The sequence below is a fragment of the Rhincodon typus genome, chromosome 2, assembly GCF_021869965.1.
Source record: "Rhincodon typus isolate 14 chromosome 2, sRhiTyp1.1, whole genome shotgun sequence".
In the NCBI taxonomy this organism is placed as follows: domain Eukaryota; kingdom Metazoa; phylum Chordata; class Chondrichthyes; order Orectolobiformes; family Rhincodontidae; genus Rhincodon; species Rhincodon typus.
In genome coordinates this window covers 117,170,791-117,191,569 of record NC_063333.1, presented here as the reverse complement: position 1 = coordinate 117,191,569, position 20,779 = coordinate 117,170,791, and the positions used below count along the sequence as shown (strand labels likewise).

Sequence of the window (20,779 nt, the reverse complement as noted above, 5' to 3'; positions counted from 1 at the left end):
GGCACATGATTTTACATAGCCACTTCTATGACCTTGTACCAGGGATACGTAAATCATAATTTCAGTTATGAAGCAGATTTAATTTTAACTCTAGCAGATTTAGGACCAAACTTGTTAATCTAATGCTCCTGAAAATAAAACACTTTCTCAACTGACAGCCTCATTGGGCAGTGAGTTTTCCGGTCGAGCCATCAGTGAAAGCCTGTGATCTTGTATTTGTTTAGGATGTTATGCGAAACATTCTATTGCTGTAAACCATGAAAGAAACTTTACAGTTGTCCAAAACATAACTACTTTTGGAGTCTACTTTAACTTTATTCATTGCTCTTCTTTGCTTTTGAAATGTTACTGCTTTCTGTTGTTGCTGGTAACTTTGCCTTTATGATCACATGAATTTCTCCATGACTGGAACATTCATTGTGGGTCAGTTGAGAAAAAAAAGCACGAAATTGTGGTAGGAAGCACTTTGCTTATTTAATGTTACACACTATTCATATTCATAAGAATAAAAAAGTACATCTGCAGAAAAGCACCATGTACTTCCATATCTTGAGCAAAAGTCCCAATTCCTTATCCATGTCTCTCCCCCACAATAGAAAATACAAGCTTGATTTGTTAACAAAAGCATAGGTACTGAGACACATCACTAATGAAAGTTGAAATGTTACCACCACTATTCTCTCCACAGATGTAGAATGGGGTGGCGGTGTAACGATAATGCCAGTTAGTAATCCAGAACCTTAGGTTGATGTTCTAGGGACATGGGTTAAAATGCCATCGTAGTAGATGGTAATATTTACTTTGAATAAGTGGTTTGAATATTATTGAAAATCAGCATCTGTAAAATGGCAATTAAAGTAATTTTTAAATTTATAATAATAGTCTACATTTTAATCTTCAAGTGGCCACAGGAGAAACAAAAGAAATCTGTTCTGTCGTTTCATTCCAGAAATGAAAATGTTGCACCAGGAAGTGATAGACAATGAATGCTGACCTAGCCAGTGATACACATGAACACTGAAAATGAGATGCAAGGGTCACAATTCTGCTTTCTCTGAAAATATTGCATGTAATCTGGTTATCTTACCATCATAAGGACAGTATCAGTTCCCCATAAGTAAACAATGCTAATATTGTCAAAAACATTATCTACAGCAACAGAAGCAAGTACTAAACAGCTAATAAATCCCAAAAGTAGATGAAACTGCGGAAACACTATAACAATAATTGAATAATGATAACAAACTGGATGAAGGACTTGTAGCTGCATGGCAGTATTTTACATTTGTAACAGCAGGCACAACCATTTTCTGTCAGAATTAGGGCCAAATCTGTTACTTTAATGCTACTGAAAATAAAATCAGCTTCTCAAATTCTTCTGAATAAATTACATAACTGCTGAATAGCCTCTCTTGGCACTTGCGTGAAAAGATGCAAATCCTGAATGTTAAAATTTTTGGATTTACACTTCTGGAACTAAGTTTTGCCAGCAGGGAGTTTGTTAGAAACTTGGTTATTTTAAAGAATGCCCTTCCTAGAGTACTAAGTTGTAAAATGTCCTCAATAATTTATCTACCCATTTGATCGACAGTAATACTCAGAAGATGTAATGAAATCTGGAACTTGCTTTCCCAAAAATCTTGGGGATGTTGGATCATTTCTGAAAACAGAGATGCTGAGGGATAGGGATTGGGATCAAAGTTGGTTAAATGTTAAGCTGCATTGCAATCATTTTTTCATTGCTCAATAACATCAAGGTAAAATAGCCCAGTTAGAATCCCTAGTGTGGAAGCAGGTCATTTGACCCATCGAGTCCAAACCGACCCTCTGAAGAGTATCCTATCCAGACCCACCCCCACCCTATTCCTGTAAACCTGCATTCCCCATGGCTAATCCACCTAACCCGCACATCCCTGGATACTATGGGCAATTTAGCATAGCCAAACCGGAGCGCCCAGCAGAAACCCAAGCAGACATGGGGAGAATGTGCAAACTCCACACAGGCAGTCCCCTGAGGATGGAATGGAACCCGGGGCCCTGGCTCTGTGAGGCAGCAGTGCTAACCATTGAGCCACTGTGCTTATATTTATACACACAGAACTGTATATATAGATATACGCAAATACATAAATCATACATAATGAAATACAGACATTTAACATTAAACAATGAAATGAGTGCACTTGAACTGACTAAACAGTCAGCAGACATGGCACAGATGTACAAACATATCAGCATATAAATTAAGAACATGAGTAGCAGACAGCAGACATGAGTCTGTGCTGAGTTGTCTGATCAAGATCAAGGTTGCAATATAAACATTGCAGTTGGCCTCAATATTCCTCAGCTAGGGAGAAGGTATAAGTCCTTCAAGTTCTCTTTAGCTGCTGTCATCTGTTGGAAAGTGCAAGTGTACAATGTCTGGTGTAGAGACAGTGGGCTTGCTATGAGATCTCCAATTGACCAAACAGGACAAAATATTCCCCAAATGATGAGTCTCCTCATTGTTTATTAAGATCATGGTTGATTTGATTATTCCACATTTCCACTTACACCCAATAACCTATCATCAATTTGCTTATCAATAATCTATCTACTTCAGCAAAAACTTTGCTTCCAATGCCTTTTGAGGAGGACCGTTCTAAAGACACACAACACTCTGCAAGATAAATAATTCTTACCTCTGTCTTAAATTCTCATTCATAAAACATTAATTCCTCATTCTAGGATCTCCCGCAAGAGGAAATATCCTTTCCACATTCACTGGTCAAGTCCCCTCATGATCCACCCATCCCAGATGTTAATTTAGTAAACCTTCTCCTCCATTAAAATAAATAATGAAATACTATCCATGGTAGTCCTGATGTGGTCTCCCCAATACTGTGTATAACAATGTAACCTCACTACTTTTGCATTCAATTTCCCTCTCAGTAAACAATAACGTTCTGTTGGCTTTCCTGATTACTTTCTGTACCTGCATACTTTACCCGTTGTGATTCATGTACCAGGACATGCAGATTTCTTTATATCTCGAAACTCTATATTCTTTCACGTGGACAAAACACTTATTTTTATTTTTCCTGCCAAAATGAACAATTTCACATTTCTTTACATTATAGTCTGTATGCCAGATCTTTTCCCATTCACTTAACCTATCTATATCATTTGTAGCTTCCTTGTGTCCTCTTCACAACTTAACTTTCTTACTTACCTTTGAGTCATCAGTAAATTTAGTTACCATACCATTGGTCCCTTCATATAGTTCTTTTATATTATTGTAAAAGGTTGAAGCCCAGCACTAATTCCCATGGCACATCATTCATTATATGCCAACCAGAAGCTGATACATTTATGGCTATTATTTCTGTCAGCCAGCCAATCCTCTAACCATATCAATATTAAACTTCGTATGCCACGAGCTTTTATTTTCCACGATAATCTTTGATGTGGCACCTGTCCAGATGTCTATTGAAAACTTAATTACAGTACATCCGTTGGTACCCTTTCTCTGCAGTATATGGCAATTCCTCATAGAACTCTGATAAATTGGTTATTAATCATTTATAATAAATTTATTGGCTGGAATTGTTTTTATTTTGAAACTCATGCTTACCCATTGTCCCAAACCTTCCCTTTTTTAAATTTGCTCCCTGGTCCTCGAGTTAGAGAATGATTGAAATATGCTGCTTCCCTTCCATTCATGAAGGTTGAACAACCCTAACTTAATATAGTTGAGGGAGATCAACTTTAATGTCAGCTAATGTAATAGGAAATTCTGTTTTTAGCAATACTGCATACAAGTGTGACAGCAGATTTTAGGATAATTGAATTGGAATTTGAAGTCATATTATGTCTTACTCATGATGCTTGTCAAATCAAATTAAGTGCTCATTTCTCCTGAAAGCATAAACTGTTGCTGTAGTGTGGTGCACAGTTGTCAACAGGTCTAGCACCTTGATTATGTCAGCTGGGATACTGCTCTGCGGGCAAGTAATTTTGATAAATTTGACTTCTAGACACCAAGTTACATGTAATATTTTAAAACTGATTCGCAGGATGGGGGTATCACTGGCAATAAAGGATATTCTATCCTTTGTTTTTGCCCATCCATAACTGTCCTTGAGAAGGTGGTAGTAAGTTGCCTTCTTGAACTGCTATGGTCCATAGGGATAATGGTATGCCACAGTGTTGTTAGACTGGGAATTCCAGGATTTTGACCCAGTGATGGTGAAGGAACAGCAAACAACGGGGGGCCAATATGAGGAATTCAGATGCCAAGGTGTGTTTGGGTGCATCCAAATTTGCAATGAATGTTTCTGGTTAGTTGAAACTAGGAGGCATGAACATTAACTTGGATATCTACTTGCATAGTTAATGATTGGATTACATTACATGTGATCAAATACTAATTTTGCAAGTTTTGACTTCCCTGACAACACGGCATGCATTTGAATTGGTAAAAAATTAATGGCTTTGAACATTAGTTACAAAATTATCCCTGAGCATTTCAAAATCATGCTAAACTCTCTTACAAAAAATTGCACACTTCATTGAAGTCTATTCACATGACAACACAGCTTGACAGCAGACAGCTGGGGTTCATTTCAAACATGACTCAGAGGTCATGTAAGAGAACGTTGGGTCTTTCCCTCTGAACCACCACAAGAAGAGTATATTACGTTCTGCAGAATTGACAATTTAAAAATTCAGCATCTCCAAGAGGAAGACATACTTGGAAAGTACCGATCACAAAACTGGAACTGCACTGCTCCAGTTGCATCTCAGACTCGTGCTGCCTTTGGGGCGGTTCCCTGGTGGAAGTATAAAGTCAGTGCACTGACCCCTTTGCACTAGTCATGTTTTTCTTGACGATGTACCTCATTAGATCGAAGGTTTCACAATATTGGTACAGCAGCTACTTTTTATGTTAAAAGGCTTTTAATCATTTTCTTTGTTTAATAAGTCTGAAATAATATTGCATGACCAGTAAAATAAGGGCTATGAATGAAGTAATGTCTGGAGGCAAATGTTTTTATACATTGTTAAGAGCAGCTAATCTATATCATTAGATACATTAGGAGGAGGATGTTACAATTATTTTTACACTTAATTATTTCAGAAGTAAATAATTATTTTTGAATGATAGCCACTGTTTTCACAAAGGCAAAAGTGGTTGTCAATTTGAACACAGCAATGTACTACAAACAGTGAGATTAATGACCTATTCATTTATTTTTTGATAGTTTTAGCTGAGGGATGAGAGAATTATGGAGAAAGATCTGTTGTTCCAATAATGCAATTGATCTTTTATATCCACCTGTGCTTGTGACCAAATTATTAAGTATTAACATTTTGATTTTTGCATGTCACAGATAATTCATGCTGAAATTTCATGAGTTTCTGTCTTTTGAGTGGGATATTAAACAGAGGTGATTGCCTGGCTTTCCATACCTCATCATGATGGCAGTGCTCCATTCAGTTACACGCGCACACAAACAAAAGAAAATTGCCACTGGGCAAGGTATTTATTAGCAACCAGTTTCTGCACATTGCTCTTTTACAAAGTCCTGCACCTTCTGAGATAAGCAAGAGCCAATCGGGGAGGAAAATCCACTTTAAGCCTTCATGAAAGCACAGACTGTCAACTTTGAGTATGCAATTGCACAAGATAACATAATTTAACTTAATTTGGCCTGAGGCAGATATGCTAATCACAAGGAATAAACACAGTGGATCTATTGACACAAGCCAGATTTGACATTAGCAGTGGTAGTTCAATCAAAAAGCATCTGGTACACCTTGTCTTTCATTTTTAACTGTGTGCCTAACAGAAACCAGCCATATACTCTAAAGGGAAGTTTTGCTTGCAAATAGTATGTGAGGATAGATACTGACAGCCAAAGCTCTTAAATTTGTGAATGCATGTAAACATAATATTTATGTCTACAAATATGCTACCATTGTTGTACTATGGTTTGTACACATTTGCTTTACCACAAATGCAATAAAGTTTATTTTTCATAGACTTAGTTTATATTGAATAGTTGCTTTCAGTTTATTATCATCTTTCGTGAAGTGAACCAAAAATGTAAGTCTTGATATTGTTTTGTGGGGTTTCAGGCAAAGTGTTATTTGCCTGGAAATTCTGCTCCCTTTTTTCTCACTGAAGGCATTAACTCAAAGTAATTTAACAAACTCACTAAAACAGGGGGGGGAAAAAATTCAAAGCTGTAGGGATCATTCAATATTTGAAAATGTCTCCCACCAAGTAATGCATCTTCAGTCACCATAAACTCTCTCTGCCATTTGACTCTGAACTGGACTCTAGCCCTAATCAAACAAGAGGAAAATGACTAGAACATAGATAGTTGGTTCCATCAAGCTGTCCTTGAGAAGGTGATGCTGAATTGCCTCCTTGAACTGCTGCAGTCCATGGGGATAATGATACACCAGTGTTGTTAGAATGGGAGTTTCATAATCTTGACCCAACAATAGCGAACGAACGGAAAACAATAGTGGTCAGTATTAGGAATTCAGATGCCAAGACGAGTTTGAGTGCATCTAAATTTGCAATGAAGCACTTCTGGTTGTGCGAACTCCTGAATGGTCAGTGCACAATGACAAGACACTTCTTTTTGTACATATGACACCCATCACCCATCCCAATGTAACCCCAAATTCTCCCACCTTTTTGCCGTGTACTGGTGAGATAAAGAAAAATCCAATAAAGGAAAAAAAGTCTGGATAATTCCTCTCTGACTTGAGGATTTAAGCAATCCATGGAAAATTAACATGGCTTCTTCTTGGATTTCCTTATTCATTAATGGCAATTTTTCTAGTAATTGTATGAAATTCATGTAAATTGATAATTAGAAGCCTCCATCTACATGTTAGACATTAATACTGTGGATTAAATCAATGCAGGCAGTATCAGTTCAATATTAAACATATAGTGATCAATTTTGTGACATGGATCAAAAGTTGATACACCTTATCAAATGCCTCTTCAAAATCCAAATGCACTACATTTACTGGTTCCCCTTTATCAATCTTCCCATTACATCTCAAAAAAACTCTAATAAATTTGTCAAACGTGGGGCTGCTTTTCTCAAAAATTATGCTGACTTTGTCTGATTTATTATGGCTTTCCAAATTTCTTGCAATTAACTCCTTAATAATAGATTCTAGCATTTTCCCAATGACAACTTAGGAGTTATCCAACAGGTGACCCTGATATTTATTGTTGAAGTAGCATTAAACCTTGGAAAAAAAAACAAACACTCTATCCATTAACTAAGTCCAAATCTCCTTAAAACACAATTTTCCATACACTATCCTTTCATCAATGTCAAACTTTTGTTCCATGCACTGACAAATAAAGCAATTCCAAATAGACATTAGCTCTTTAAATCAGATTATTCTCCAACACAGAAAAGCTTTTTGTCTAAAGGCCATAAGTTTGACCTAATAACTTGATAATATAACAAATTCAGTAGCAATCGTGCAGAATATTTTAGAATACAACCTTGCTCTTTCTACAGCAATGCCTTCCTGAAAGTTCTAATTTCAAATCTTCAACCTCCGAAATGTCTTTTTTGAATTTCAATGTGACCAAAAAGAGACAGATGAGTAGTTTATTGCACCCAACTTCATATGGTTTTCATCTTCTAGAGGCCAGAATACATTTGCCTCATGGAATTTCTTTTATCTCAATGCTGAAAATTTGACTCCGATCAGATGCCTTATAATGCAGAAAAACTGGTAAAAGTACAATCTGCAAACATTTTACTTGTGGCTGAATGGTGACACTGAACTTTTGTTGCATTTCTGAATCTACTTCCAAGGTTTTCTTTCAGTCCAATAAAGCAATCAAGAAGAAGCTTTACTTTTTCACTTAAAATTCTGAAACGTTTGTAATAATTGTTGACTTTTAACAAATGGTCTAATTTAGTTTTTCTACTTGTGTATAATCCAGACAGAGAGAGACATGCATTTGAATGGTACCATTCCCAATCTTAGAATGTCTGAAAGCACATCTCAGCCAGTGAATTACTTCACAAGCATGATCATTGCTGTCACCTAGGAAAATAATGCAACCAATTTTCACACAGCAAGGTTCCTCAAAAAGCAATGAAAAAAAATTGACCAATTAAACTGTTATAGTGTTGCTGGTTAAGGGACCAACATTGAGTATGACAGGAGAGAACTTTTACACCATCTGAGAGGGCAGACAGTACCTTGTCTTAACATTTCAGCTGAATGATGGCACCGCTAACATTGTAGTGATCCTTCGAAATTGCACTGGCGTGTAGCTAAAAATATGCACTTATCCACTTCAGTAGGGCTTGAACCCACAACTCTTTGACTCAGAGGCAACAATGCTGGCACTAAACAAAGGTTGAAAGTTACTGAATGTTGTTGTACCAGAATGAAGCCCACCTTGAAACAATAACTTATTAAAACAAGTGCTCACAAAATGAATAAATTATTTGATATGCTCTTCTAGTTTCTTGATCTGTGTGTGTTCGTTTGTTTGTTTGGGGGTGGGTGGGGGGAGGAGCTGTGTGCGCACGTGTTTGACGGTTACTAACTATTTTGCTATTCTTTATTTCTGTAGTAAAACAGAAATTGCTGGAAAAGCTCAGCAGGTCTGGCAGCATCTGTGAGGAGAAATCAGAGTTAACGTTTGGGTCCGGTGACCCTTCCTCAGAACCTCTTATTGTCTGACTAAGGTGATCTCTTAGATTCACAATGTGTTCAGGTTACTGGTTATTCAAAAGATACTTCATTTTTTCCCTTGTGGTATTGCTTGTTGATTTGTCTGTTTGTGCCTTCCTTTTTTTCTGATTGTAAGGGCTAGCCTCTATTATTTTCCAGTCCTCAAGAATGCATCAGCCTAACATAATGACCTGTCAGTTCTCATCATAAAGACTAGTTAATCTGCTGTGTTTCAGCAATTCTTTTGTTTCACATTTTCAAACAGTTGCAGTTTGCTTGCTTTTTTTCATCAGTACCATGTATATCGAATTCTACTTTATATAATATTCAGTGCTGAAGAGTTTTTGTTGATCGAAAGTAACAAAATTAAAATTGTACAAAATTAAAAGCTTAAAAAAACACCCAGTACAGAAAGTTAACCTGCTGAAAACAGTAATTGTTGCAGAACTATTGAACTCAAGATTTTGACAATTACAATTTGAAGTCTAGAACAAATCAGATAAAAAAATAGTTTATTCATGGAAATGATCAGATTGTTGAACCTTTAGAGTGAATGCCATGAAAACTTCATACAATCTTTTCAGATAACTATTTTCTGTCTTTGCAAATGCAAACAGAATTTGAACAATATATTCAGTGAAAATGCTGGAGAAAGTCAGTAGATCTGGCAGCATCTGTGGAGACAGAAACGAGAGGAACAGATGATGTAGAGGAATAAAAACCGAAAGAACTGCAAATGCTGTAAATCAGAAGCAAAATCAGAAATTACTGAAAAGCTCAGCAGGTCTGGTGGCATCTGTGGAGAGAAATCAGTGTTTACCTTTCAGATCAGGTGACTCTTCTTCATAACAGGGCTCAAATAAAAATGAAACATGGAGAGTGGAACATTCCTTGTTCGAAATCTTCTCTGGTCCTCTCCACAATACTTCTGAATGTGGAAAATTAATCAATTTTGCTTCCAATTTCCATCCTTCTCTCACTTTACGTGGTTCATCTCTGATTCTTCCCTTCCCTCCTTTTACTTTACTTTTGTTCCTTTCACCAGCTCCTTCCTCACTGTCCAAGGCTCCAAATTCATCTTCCAGGTGAAGAAGCATTTTACGTGTACTTCATTCTATTCAGTCTACCATATTTGCTGCTTATAATGCTGACTCTTTTATGTTGGCGAGACCAAAGCAGACAAAGAAACCACTTCGTGGAACACCTCCATTCTGTCTGTAGCAATAAGCCAGAACTCCCAGCTGTTTTCCATTTCAATAACCCACCTTGCTCTCATGCTAACTTTTCTGTCCTGGGCCTGCTGCAATGTTTCAGTGAAGCTCAGGGAATGCCACCTCAATTTTCTGCTTGGACACTTTAAAAGGTCTAGGACTTGACATAGAATTACACAACTTCAGAATGTAACCTCATGATGTTTGTCCTCCATTTAAAAAAATTCTTACATTGTCAGTTTGTTTTGGAATTATAGCATTCATACTTTTTTGCTTTTATTTGAACAATACATTGGTTATTAAAAACAAAACAAAAGTGCTGGAAAAACTCTGTGGGTCTGGCAGAATCTGTGGACAGAAATGGGCATTAATGTTTCAGGCCCAGTAACCCTTCTTTAGAATACATTGTTATTCTCGGGCATAACTGACCTTGTTGCTACGTAGAGTTGTAGTGGTATCAATGTTCTGAATGTAGATTTCTGAAGAAGGGTCTAGGCCCGAAACGGCAGCCTTCCTGCTCCTCTGATGCTGCTTGGCCTGCTGTGTTCATCCAGCTCTACACCTTGTTATCTTTGTTGCTATGTATTTTGTTTTTATGTAAGTCCTTTCCACTACTGCATACATGCATTTGGCAAGCAGCTGTCAAATTTGTTGCCTTGGAAATGTTTACAATAAGGTCAATTTAACAAGCTAAAGTAGAATGTGTACTCACTTCAGTACCAAGTTTCTTCATAAGGTGACGGAAAAAATCATCCAGTTCTTTGCCTTCAATGTAGCCATTATCTAGAAGAGATTTCAATAAATAGCATAACCATTTCAATAAAATAATTTGAAGTATCGAATAAAATAAAAATGAAAACATTCTGGAAATCCTGTCTGAAGACCTTTTGGTACTGAATGAACAGCATGAATGTAATACAGCACAGTAAATAGAGCTGAATTTATTAAACAAAATTGTCAGTGCCAAAATCCCACACACCCAGGCTCAAATCGGTACTGAGACCAACATGATTAGCCATAATCTGAGGTATTTCCCGGTAGGTTGACTTCATTATTCACATGTAATAAGTGCTGTATTCAAACTTTCTCTGAATAGGTCTAGGTATACAACTCCTGAAAACACAACAGAAACTGTACGCTTAGAAGGCTGACTGGGTTGCCTTTATAGTGACTACAGCTTTTTAAACTCGAGTTATTCAAGAGCTGCAGTTTTAAGATGTTAGTCAGCCTCAGCAATACAATGATTTTGCTTGGTAGCTGCTGCTTCAAAAGAATGCACAGATGTTGCAGTGAAGAACTACTGCTCTCAGTGAGTACTGTCAAAAGACCAGGTCCCACCATATTATATGTTCCCAGAATGGAGGGAGGAATTCATAAAATTAAAACAGAATATTTCTTTATTGACTATAATAGTACAGGTTCACATCTTCTTAAAAACCAAGGAAAGGTTGAAAGAACAATTTTACTTCACAAAATGATGAGCACACTTGAAATGAGAACTTTCACAGCTCCACACTTGTGAAATAGTAAGTGTGCAATAGATGCACTATCCTTACTCTAGAATGCAGGTTGAATGAACTCCACAATAATGGCACTGACGTAAACATAAAAAGAAAAAACTGAAGATGCTGGAAATCTGAAATAAAACAGAAAATGTTGTAAATACTCAGCAGCTCTGGCCTGCATCTTTGGAATCTGTGGCTCCCCGGTGGTGCTGATACATTTGGTTCTCAAATGAGGAAAACTTCCCTGATTAGCAATGTTGTGCTGGCACAATTCATTCCAAAATACAAAAAGAAAGTACAATAGTGGCCACTAAGTCAAAGCAAACTGGAATGATTCTTGACTAGCAGTTTTTTAAAATTCATTGTTGGGATGTGAGCATCACTGTCTGGCCAGCCTTTATTGTTCGTCCCTAGTTGCCCTTGAGAAGGTGAAGGTGATGGTGAGCTGCCTTCAACTGTTGCAGTCCACTTGCTGTAAATTGACCCTCAATGTAGTTAGGGATGGAATTCCAGGATTTTGACCCCGCGACAGTGAAGGAATGGCAATACATTTCCAAATCAGAATGGTGAGTGACTTCAAGAGCAACTTGCAGGTGGTGATGGGACCATATGGTGACCATATATCTGCTGCCCTTCTACTTCTAGATAAAGTGTTCAAAGGTTTGCAAGGCGTTGTCTAAGAAATTTTAGCGAATTTCTGCAGTGCATCTTGTAGATAATACACACTGCTATTACTGAGTGTTGGGAGTGGAGGGAGTGGATGTTTGTGGATGTAGTGCTAATCAAGTGGGCTGCTTTGTCCTGGATGGTGAGTCTTTTGAGTGTTGTTGGAGCTACACACATCCAGGCAAGTGGGGGGTATTCCATCACGCTCCTCTTGTGTGCCTTTTAGATGGTGAACTGCTGAAGGCGGCTTTGGAGAGTCAGGTAGTGAATTACTTGCCAAAAAGTGTTCCTAGCCTCTGACTCGTTCTTGTCACCAGTGTTTATGTGATGAGTCCAGTTGAGATTCTGGTCAATGGTAACCCCAAGGATGTTGATGATGGGGGATTGTGTGATGGTAACACCATTGAATACCAAGGGGTGATGGTTATATTGTCTTTTATTGGAGATGGGCATTGCCCAGCATTTTTGTGGCGCAAATGTTACTTACTACTTGTCAGCCCAAGCCTGGAGATTATCCAGGTCTTGCAGCACTTGGACAAGGACTACTTCAGTATCTGAGGAGTCACAAATGGTTCGAATTACACCATTGCAAATAGGAGAATTTGAATTTGATAAAAAAAATGAATGCCCTGAACATTAGCCGAGTTTCTGAAGTAATAGTCTAGTGATAATCCCACGAGGCCATTACCTCCATGTTTGTAACCTCTCCACAGGATACAAATATTGAAATCAGTGATTATGGATCAAGTAATCGATATCAATTCTAACTCTTGCCCCTTGTACAAACTCTTTACTGAGGCTCTCAACAGCAGCATTTAAAGGTGGCAAAATTGAAGATTTCACTTGACCTGGCTCAATCATTAACAAAATAAAAATCGAAAGCTCCAAACGGATGCAGCTGCTAAGAGATAACATAAATATACCAAAAAGAACCAGATCCCTCATACAAGGGTGGGGTCTGTTCAAATAATTATGTAGGAAATAGAAACAATGTTGGTTCAAGAGATGGGAAAACTACGGAAGTGAATCATTGCTAAAAGTCTCAGGCTGCAATTGTGGAATAAATTAGTTGAGTTCATTTATGCAGTACAAAAAAATGAAGCATTACGCCAACGCAGTGTCGAGAACAGGACACAACCCTAGGGACAATCAAACCCACATAAAGAAACTTGGCAAAGTGTGCTATACACTTTGGGTTCTGAATAAAGGTCACCAGACCCGAAAAGTTAAGACTGATTTCTCTCCACTGACGCTGCTTAGACCTGCTGAGCTTATCCAGCAATTTCTGCGTTTGTACTGTACAGCCACCTGCTTTATGTAAATCTTGTTCAAATTAATTTGTTTTGTCCTTTCAGGTCTACTGAATATTTCATGTCCCAATTTGTTCGCAAAAGTTTCCGAAATATGACAAAGGGAAATCATATTTTACAGGCAAATTTTTAAATATAGTCACGCGTTCCTTGCATCGTGTCCACATACAGACAAGAACTTAAGTCTCTCCCTATTTAGCACTGGATATGATAAAATAAAAAAATTAATTACCATCAGCGTCAAAGCGTTGCCAAATCTGAAGGAAACCGACGGCATCCAGGTTGTCGAAGCCCGGGCTGTCCATGGCGTTGCCGAGTGAAGGAAAAAGTTTAGAATTGCTGGCAAGCTTCTCTGCTGCAGTTAACAGGAGAGATCCACAATGGGCAAAAGTCGTTTCTCACTCCCAGGATAAAGGCAAGTCCACTGAAATACAAAGCTCACACTCCCCAACGAGCCAATAGCCAAGAGCCAAACATCCTCCAGGGAGCCCTGACGAGCTCCAGCTCCTCCCATCTCAGCATCCTATTGATCAGCTTCCAATGCACTCACTTGTTAAGGTCATGGAGAGAAGGCTGCATTGAAAGGCCGCTTGGAATAATAACAGCAGCCGAGTAGAGAAAGTAGTATCCTTGCGTGATATTTCTCTTGTTTGCACAAGAAACTAAATTGCCAAACAGCAATGACCCAGAACTCGAAAGACATGTGAGAGTCGGAAAAAAAATCAATCCCGGGCAATATTCTAAAAAGTCTCACACAATCGGCGTTTGTAGAATGAATGAAGTGCACATTGCGTGTCTTTCTGCTATAGAATAATCATTTCCAAGGTCGAGCAGAAACAATTGGGGTAACAGTCTCTGCTCATGTCCTGACATCGCTTCCCGCCTAACTGAAGTTGACAGGCCTGCACTCTGTCTATCATAGTTGTTAAGATCTCTGGAAACATTAAGAAAAACAAGTGACCTAACCGAGTCAAAAATATTAGAGACACCCGGCTCAATTTAATACCCTCTGGTGGCGAGTTTAAAGGCAGGGATATTTGAGGGCCACAAATGCAACTGCAAGCCCACTTTACAGTTCCCTCTTCAGACTGAAGGCTTGCCAATTGTGACGACACTTAATCGAACTGTTTACTGAAGTCTTAGAGGTGACTCCAACTTGAGGTACTATCATGGTCTCCCACCGATATCAGCAGCACCCATCTGAGCCCGGGGTGCACTAAATGGCCTGTTAATTGGCCACCTCCAAGAAGAATATTCAAGGGGGTAGGACCTGGATACCACTGGATTCTGGAATATGTTCAGTCCCAATATCCAACAATCTCCTAAACTGGCAAGGTTCAGCCCATAGGGCCCAATCATTCCCACAATCAAAAGGATCTAGATTTGGGTGCACATGGGGAGTGAAATCCCCAGAAATGACATCGGGTCAGGATCCCAGCATTATCCTGAGCTCTTTCAGTTGCACTCAAGCAGCAAGCAGCACCACACCCCATTGGTTAGGAAAACAATTAAGCCAATTAAATCCTTCTTCAACTTGCCATGCTGACTTTCACAGCCAGTCAATGGGTTTCATGCTGTTCCTACATCTCATCAGATTGGAGGATGAAAGTGCACAATGGGAAGTCATTGTTGAATGATTCTGACCCACTAAAATGGCATAAAGACTGAAATCTGCAAGATAAAACAAAGAAGTTAAATAGGTGGCTAAAAGAGTGGTGCGGGAAAGAACAGTTCCTTTTCATGGGGCACTGGCATCAGTAGTAGGACCAATGTTCTAGCGAAAAGGGTAAATAGGCTGGTCAACAGGACTTTAAACTGGAAAGTGGGGGGTGGGGGGGGCGGTGAAGGGAATGGTAAAATTTGCCCCGGTGGGAAACAAAGCAGCAGGTTAACATCGGTAATGGTGGATTCAAGTAAGTGGAAAAATATGAAAGAAATAACACGGAAGGAAAATTCAGGAGAGGTTACTAAAGTCTCCAGCACAGACACAAACAGGACAGAGTGTTTGGAAAAGGCTAGCAATCAAACACGAAAACAAATGAAAATGAGAAGAGGGAGGGTTAATAAAGGACTGAAGGTGTTATGAATGCACACAGTATAAGGAATAAGGTAAATGAGCTTGTGGCAGAGATCGCAACTGGCAGGTATGACGTGGTAGGCATCACAGAGACATGGCTGCAAGGGGATCAGGATTAGGAACTAAATATCCAAGGATATATACCCTATCGAAAAGATAGGCAGGTGGGTTGAGGGGATGGGGTTGCCTTATTACTGAGAAATGAAATTAAATCAATAGGCAGAAACGAAGTAGGGTCAGATGGTGTAGAATCTGTGTGGGTAGAAGTGATGAACCGCAAAAGGTAAAAAAAAACCATAGTTGGGATTGTGTACAGGCCTCCAAACAGTAGTCAGGAGCTGGGGCGCAAGATACACCAGGAGATAGAAAAGATGTGTAAGAAAGGCCAAGTCACAGTGATCATGGGGGATTTCAATATGCAGGTAGACTGGGAAAACCATGTTGGTAGTGGATTGCAAGAAAGAGAGTTTGTGGAATGTCTACGAGATGGCTTTTTGGAGCAGCTCGTGGTGGAGCCCACAAGGGAACAGGCAATACCGGATTTAGTGTTGTGCAATGAGGCAGACTTGATAAGGGAGCTTAAGGTAAAGGAACCCTTAGGAGGCAGTGATCATAAGATGATAGAATTTACTCTGCAATTTGAGAGGGAGAAGATAGAATCAGAGGTAACTGTATTACGGCTGAATAAAGGCGACTACAGAGGTATGAAGAAGGAGCTGGGCAGAATTGACTGGAAGAGGAGCCTAGCAGGAAAGACAGTGGAACAGCATTGGCAGGAGTTTCCGGAAGTAAATCAGGAGACGCAGCCAGAGAGTGGTGAATCAATGGAATTCACTGCCACAGAAGACTGTGGAGGCCAGGTCATTGAGTACATTTAAGACTGAGATAGATAGGTTCTTGATTATCAAGAGGATCAAGGGTTACGGGGAGAAAGCAGGAGAATGGAGTTGAGGAACTTATCAGCCATGATTGAATGGCGGACCAGACTCGATGGGCTGAATGGCCTAATTTCTGCTCCTATGTCTTATGTTCTTATAGAACTGCAGATGCTGGAGATCTGAAACAAAACAGAAAGTACTGGAGAATCTCAGCAGGTCTGGCAGCATCTTTGGACAGAAAAACAATAATAATGATTTGAATCAAGTGACCTTTCATCAGAACTGAAAACAATTGGGAATAGGTGTTATTTATGCTCTTGATCGGGTGAGAGGGGGTGGGGGTCTGCTGAAGTAGTTTACCAAATACCTCTACTTTATCTGTAAAAATGACCTGGAGCTTCCAGTTGCCTGCCACTTCAACACATCACTGTGTCAGCATGACAAAACGTGTGTCTCAGGCCTGCCTAAGTGCTCTACCAAAGCTTAACACAAACTGGAGGAACAACACCTCATCATGGGGCAACACAGTGGCTCAGTGGTTAGCACTGCTACCTCACAGCGCCAGGGACCCACGTTCAATTCTCACCTTTGGCGACTGTCTGCGTGGAATTTGCACGTTCTCCTTGTGTCTGCGGGGGTTTCCACCGGGTGTTCCAGTTTCCTCCACAGTCCAAAGATATGCAGGTTAGGTTGATTGGCCATGCCAAATTGCCCATAGTGTTCAGGAATGTGTAGATTAGGTAGGTTACAGGGAAAAGGGGTAGGGATGGGTCTGGGTGGGATCTCCTCGGACGGTCAGTGTGGACTTATTGGGCTGAATGGCCTATTTCCATACTGCAGGGATTCTGTGATTCTACGATTCTGCTGAGGTGCCTTTATGCCTCCAGGACTGAACATTGGGTTTCAGATTTCACAACGTGAACACCTCGCTTCATGTTCATTACCTACCTCCACACATCCAGGTCCTTTTCTGTATGGGTTTATCCCAGTGTGCCAACCCATTTTTAACTATTCAATTCCTGTTATCACCTATTCCCTTGCTTCCCTTTTCCTCTCAGTCTCTCTGAGCACTATCGCTATCCAGTTAACTTACTCCTCCCCGTGTCCCCCTCTCAAAACATCAGCATAAATACCCCCTTTCCCAACTGCTTTCTGTACTGACAAAGAGTTACTGGATTTGGAACTTTAGCTCAGTTTTTCTTCAAACAGATGCTGCCAGACCTGCTGAGTTCCTCTAGCACTTTGTTTTTGTTTCCGAGATCAGGGAACTTGTGGTTAGCTACAGTGAAAGGTAGCACTGACAGGGGTGGTTCTTTCAGCTTAAATTCACCACTTTTTCTGCGAATAGTATCTAAGTTGCTCAATTTCTTATATTAAGGGAACCCCAGAGTGGAACGTGGATAAATGCTTTAATTTGAAACGTTTTGCCCATGGGCTACCTGTCTAACATTCAACGTTTATTGTGTGCATTAAGGTTATTGCAATTGCGTTGAGAAACCTAAGAATAGAATATGCTGTACGAAGACAAAGTTAAATTTTGTTGCACTTTCTGCAATTTGAGCCAAATGTTTTATGTATTTTACTAGCTTTATGAATAATTAAATGTTTTGAAAGTAAAATTCAAACCTTCCCTGCAGTGTGGGAGCTATCAATGCTACAGTAGCAGACTGATCTAGCCCAATAGCCACAGCAACAGAAATTAGAACTCCATCAAAAGTAGCAGCTTTCTGCAAAACCAAATGCAACTACATGGGTTAGAAGAGATGGACACAGATGCATCTTAAAGGAGGTGATACGTTCAGGTGTAGATTCGGGTTAAAACCAAAGATCAGCTTCCTCAACAAATCTAAACAACAGCGTCTCAGACTCTCAGGAAGATATACAAGCTCTGTAGCCCTTAGGAAGTTGATCTCTGTCCAAGGAGGGGCCGGTGCACAGGCACTACTCATGGCTGTCAAGGTGGCCACAGCACTCAATTATTTCATCTCTAGGTCCTTTGGGGGAATCTGCTGAGGACATCTGCAGATCTTACAGTCTGCAGCTCACAATTGTGTCACCCAAGTTTACTAATCCCTTTTTTTAAAATCAAGGCCACCAACTATATCCACTTTGACAGGAATGAGGGTAGTCAAACCAGATTGCTGTCTGCTTTGCTTCACTTGCAGGATTTCCAAAGATCTAGCAGATGTTTGCTCATACTGATGTGCCACCAAAGGTCCATCAGATCAATCATGTTTTATGACTCGGGTTATGAATTAATCCTTTATTAAGGAGTTCTACTCTTTTAATATGCAGTTTGTCTGTAATCACAAGAACATTATACATATCTGGGCTGAATATCCAGACAGATGCCATGACCCATTCATCATTCTGCAGTCTCATCTCCACTCGACCTCCTCTAGATATCCCTATTTGAGGACAGAAGATGCGAATGATCCTGAGCACTGTGCAATCATTGGTGATTAGTTCCACTTAAAAATGCAGCCTTTACATCATCTAAGTTCATACTGCAATTATGACTTTTAAGAACTATTTCTCTTTCTGATATAGGCAAGATAATACACTGGACAGATATTTCCAAATGTAATCCCTGCTGAAACAATGGAGTCCTTTCCCTCTCAAAACTGTAATACACAATGTTACCAACTGGAAGACAAATGGGAAAAATTAGTTCTGCTGCTCCCTTATTACTCAAGTTAATCCAATTAAATATTTTTTGCAGGATTGCATTCTGTGAACTAACATTCCAATTACCAAATGCATAGTGGGCATTGTGCCAGCTGAAATTAAGACATCATGCGGTCTTGAATCAAATTGGTGTTGCACTTTAATTTGATTGGGTGAAATTTTAAATCCATAAATCAGTCGATCCTGTATCACAGCTCACAGAACTCCAGTCAACAGGTGGTAACTAACAGCTGGAGATTTAATGCTGAAACATAGTAGATAAAAAGGATAGTATAAATTACATGAAAGAAGTAGACTTTGCGTGATAATGATATTTATGGAGTCATAGAGTTGTACAGCATGGAAACAGCTAACAATGTTCTCTTCAAGAGTTTTCTCTATTGCGGAGCCTCAACCCTAAGTTAAAGATATTGCCAATGTTATATCTCTTACCATGTATAGGCTATAGATTTCAGCAACTATTTGGGCCCACAAAGTCACAGATTGGTTATAATCAAAAGAGGAATAGCTGTTCAAGGAGTATGCCACCTGTTTGATACACAAGTACAGGCTGCAGCAAGATGTACAATGAAGCCATTGCAGATGAAAATGAAGAAAATGAAAGGAAGAAAGAAGATTTAAAGAGCAATTACATTTTTCTTGCATAAGAAAGCGAAACACATCCTGGTACTCTTCAACGCATGCTTGTTTATTTATTGCTGTAATTAGCACTTCCTTTATATTTACCAACAGCTTTTTAAAATATATATTTACAGGGGATTGGCATTGCTGGAAAGGTCAACATTTATTGCCCAGCCCCCAACTATCTTTGAGAAAGCGGTGATGCGCCACCTTCTTTAACTGCTGCAGTCTCTGTTAAAATATGTGATTTAACAGTGATATTGACAGTCACGTGCTAGAGTCTGAAAGAGAGAAGCAAAGCCTGGACCAGAGAGTAGAGTACTTACCATACATGTCAAGTGCATTGTAGTGTAAATAATAGAGTTTTGCAAAAATCTACCAGTGCAGACCATAGTCACTTTCAGATTGAGGGACACCTTCTTAATATATATTAGGCCACAAGTTACACAAGAAAACATCCAAATTTCATTCAAAAGTGCAACAGAACCACATATCAAAAGGTATTAGATTTGAAGTTGCACTAAAATGAAAGAAAAGAGATACAATCCTCCGTCAGATGGTGTGGGGCATGGAGAAAAACCTGTAGGTGGTATTCCCATGAGTCCAATGTCCTTGTTTCCTACGGTTTGGAAAGTGCTGCAAGGAAGCCTTATTGAATTACTGTAGTGCATCTTATAGTTGGTACAGCCAGCAGGCAGACATGCACCAGTAGATATTTTCCAGTCAGTCAATCTGCTCACAGATAGTATTATATAGTGAAATAACTTCACAGAGGCTGGTGTACTATCACCAAATCATCCTCTATTTACACGTGGAGAGTCCTTGACACTGATCCAACTCCCTCAGAGCCAGCTCTCAGAACACACAACACCTTTGACACTCCTTTTATATCTATCAGCAAGGGCTCCCTGATTGGCCAAGATTAACAGCCTCAAACACAGAACTCATATTCTATGAGGGCCACCTGGCTGACCTTGTTACAATCACTACATCCCTCCCCATCTCAGTCTGAGGACACAGACCAGTTCTTTCTTTTGTAGCTTCTCCCAGGGCATTTTAAACACCGGGTCAGGTTCCTTCAACTCTTCCTCTAATATGGTCAGCA

At 39.4% G+C, this 20,779-nt stretch overlaps 1 protein-coding gene across 1 annotated transcript in view; it reads right to left on the bottom strand.

Annotated features, from left to right (window-relative positions):
* The window catches only part of scgn (secretagogin, EF-hand calcium binding protein), a 57,603-nt gene extending 43,715 nt beyond the window's left edge, over window positions 1-13,888 (bottom strand). The window contains exons 1-2 of the mRNA XM_020533137.2: window positions 13,643-13,888; window positions 10,642-10,712 (exon numbers count right to left, since the gene is read on the bottom strand). Coding sequence (XP_020388726.1) covers window positions 10,642-10,712; window positions 13,643-13,715 — 144 coding nt within the window. The 5' untranslated portion in view covers window positions 13,716-13,888. The remainder of the gene's footprint in view (window positions 1-10,641; window positions 10,713-13,642) is intronic.
* Between the last annotated feature and the right edge of the window lie 6,891 nt (window positions 13,889-20,779).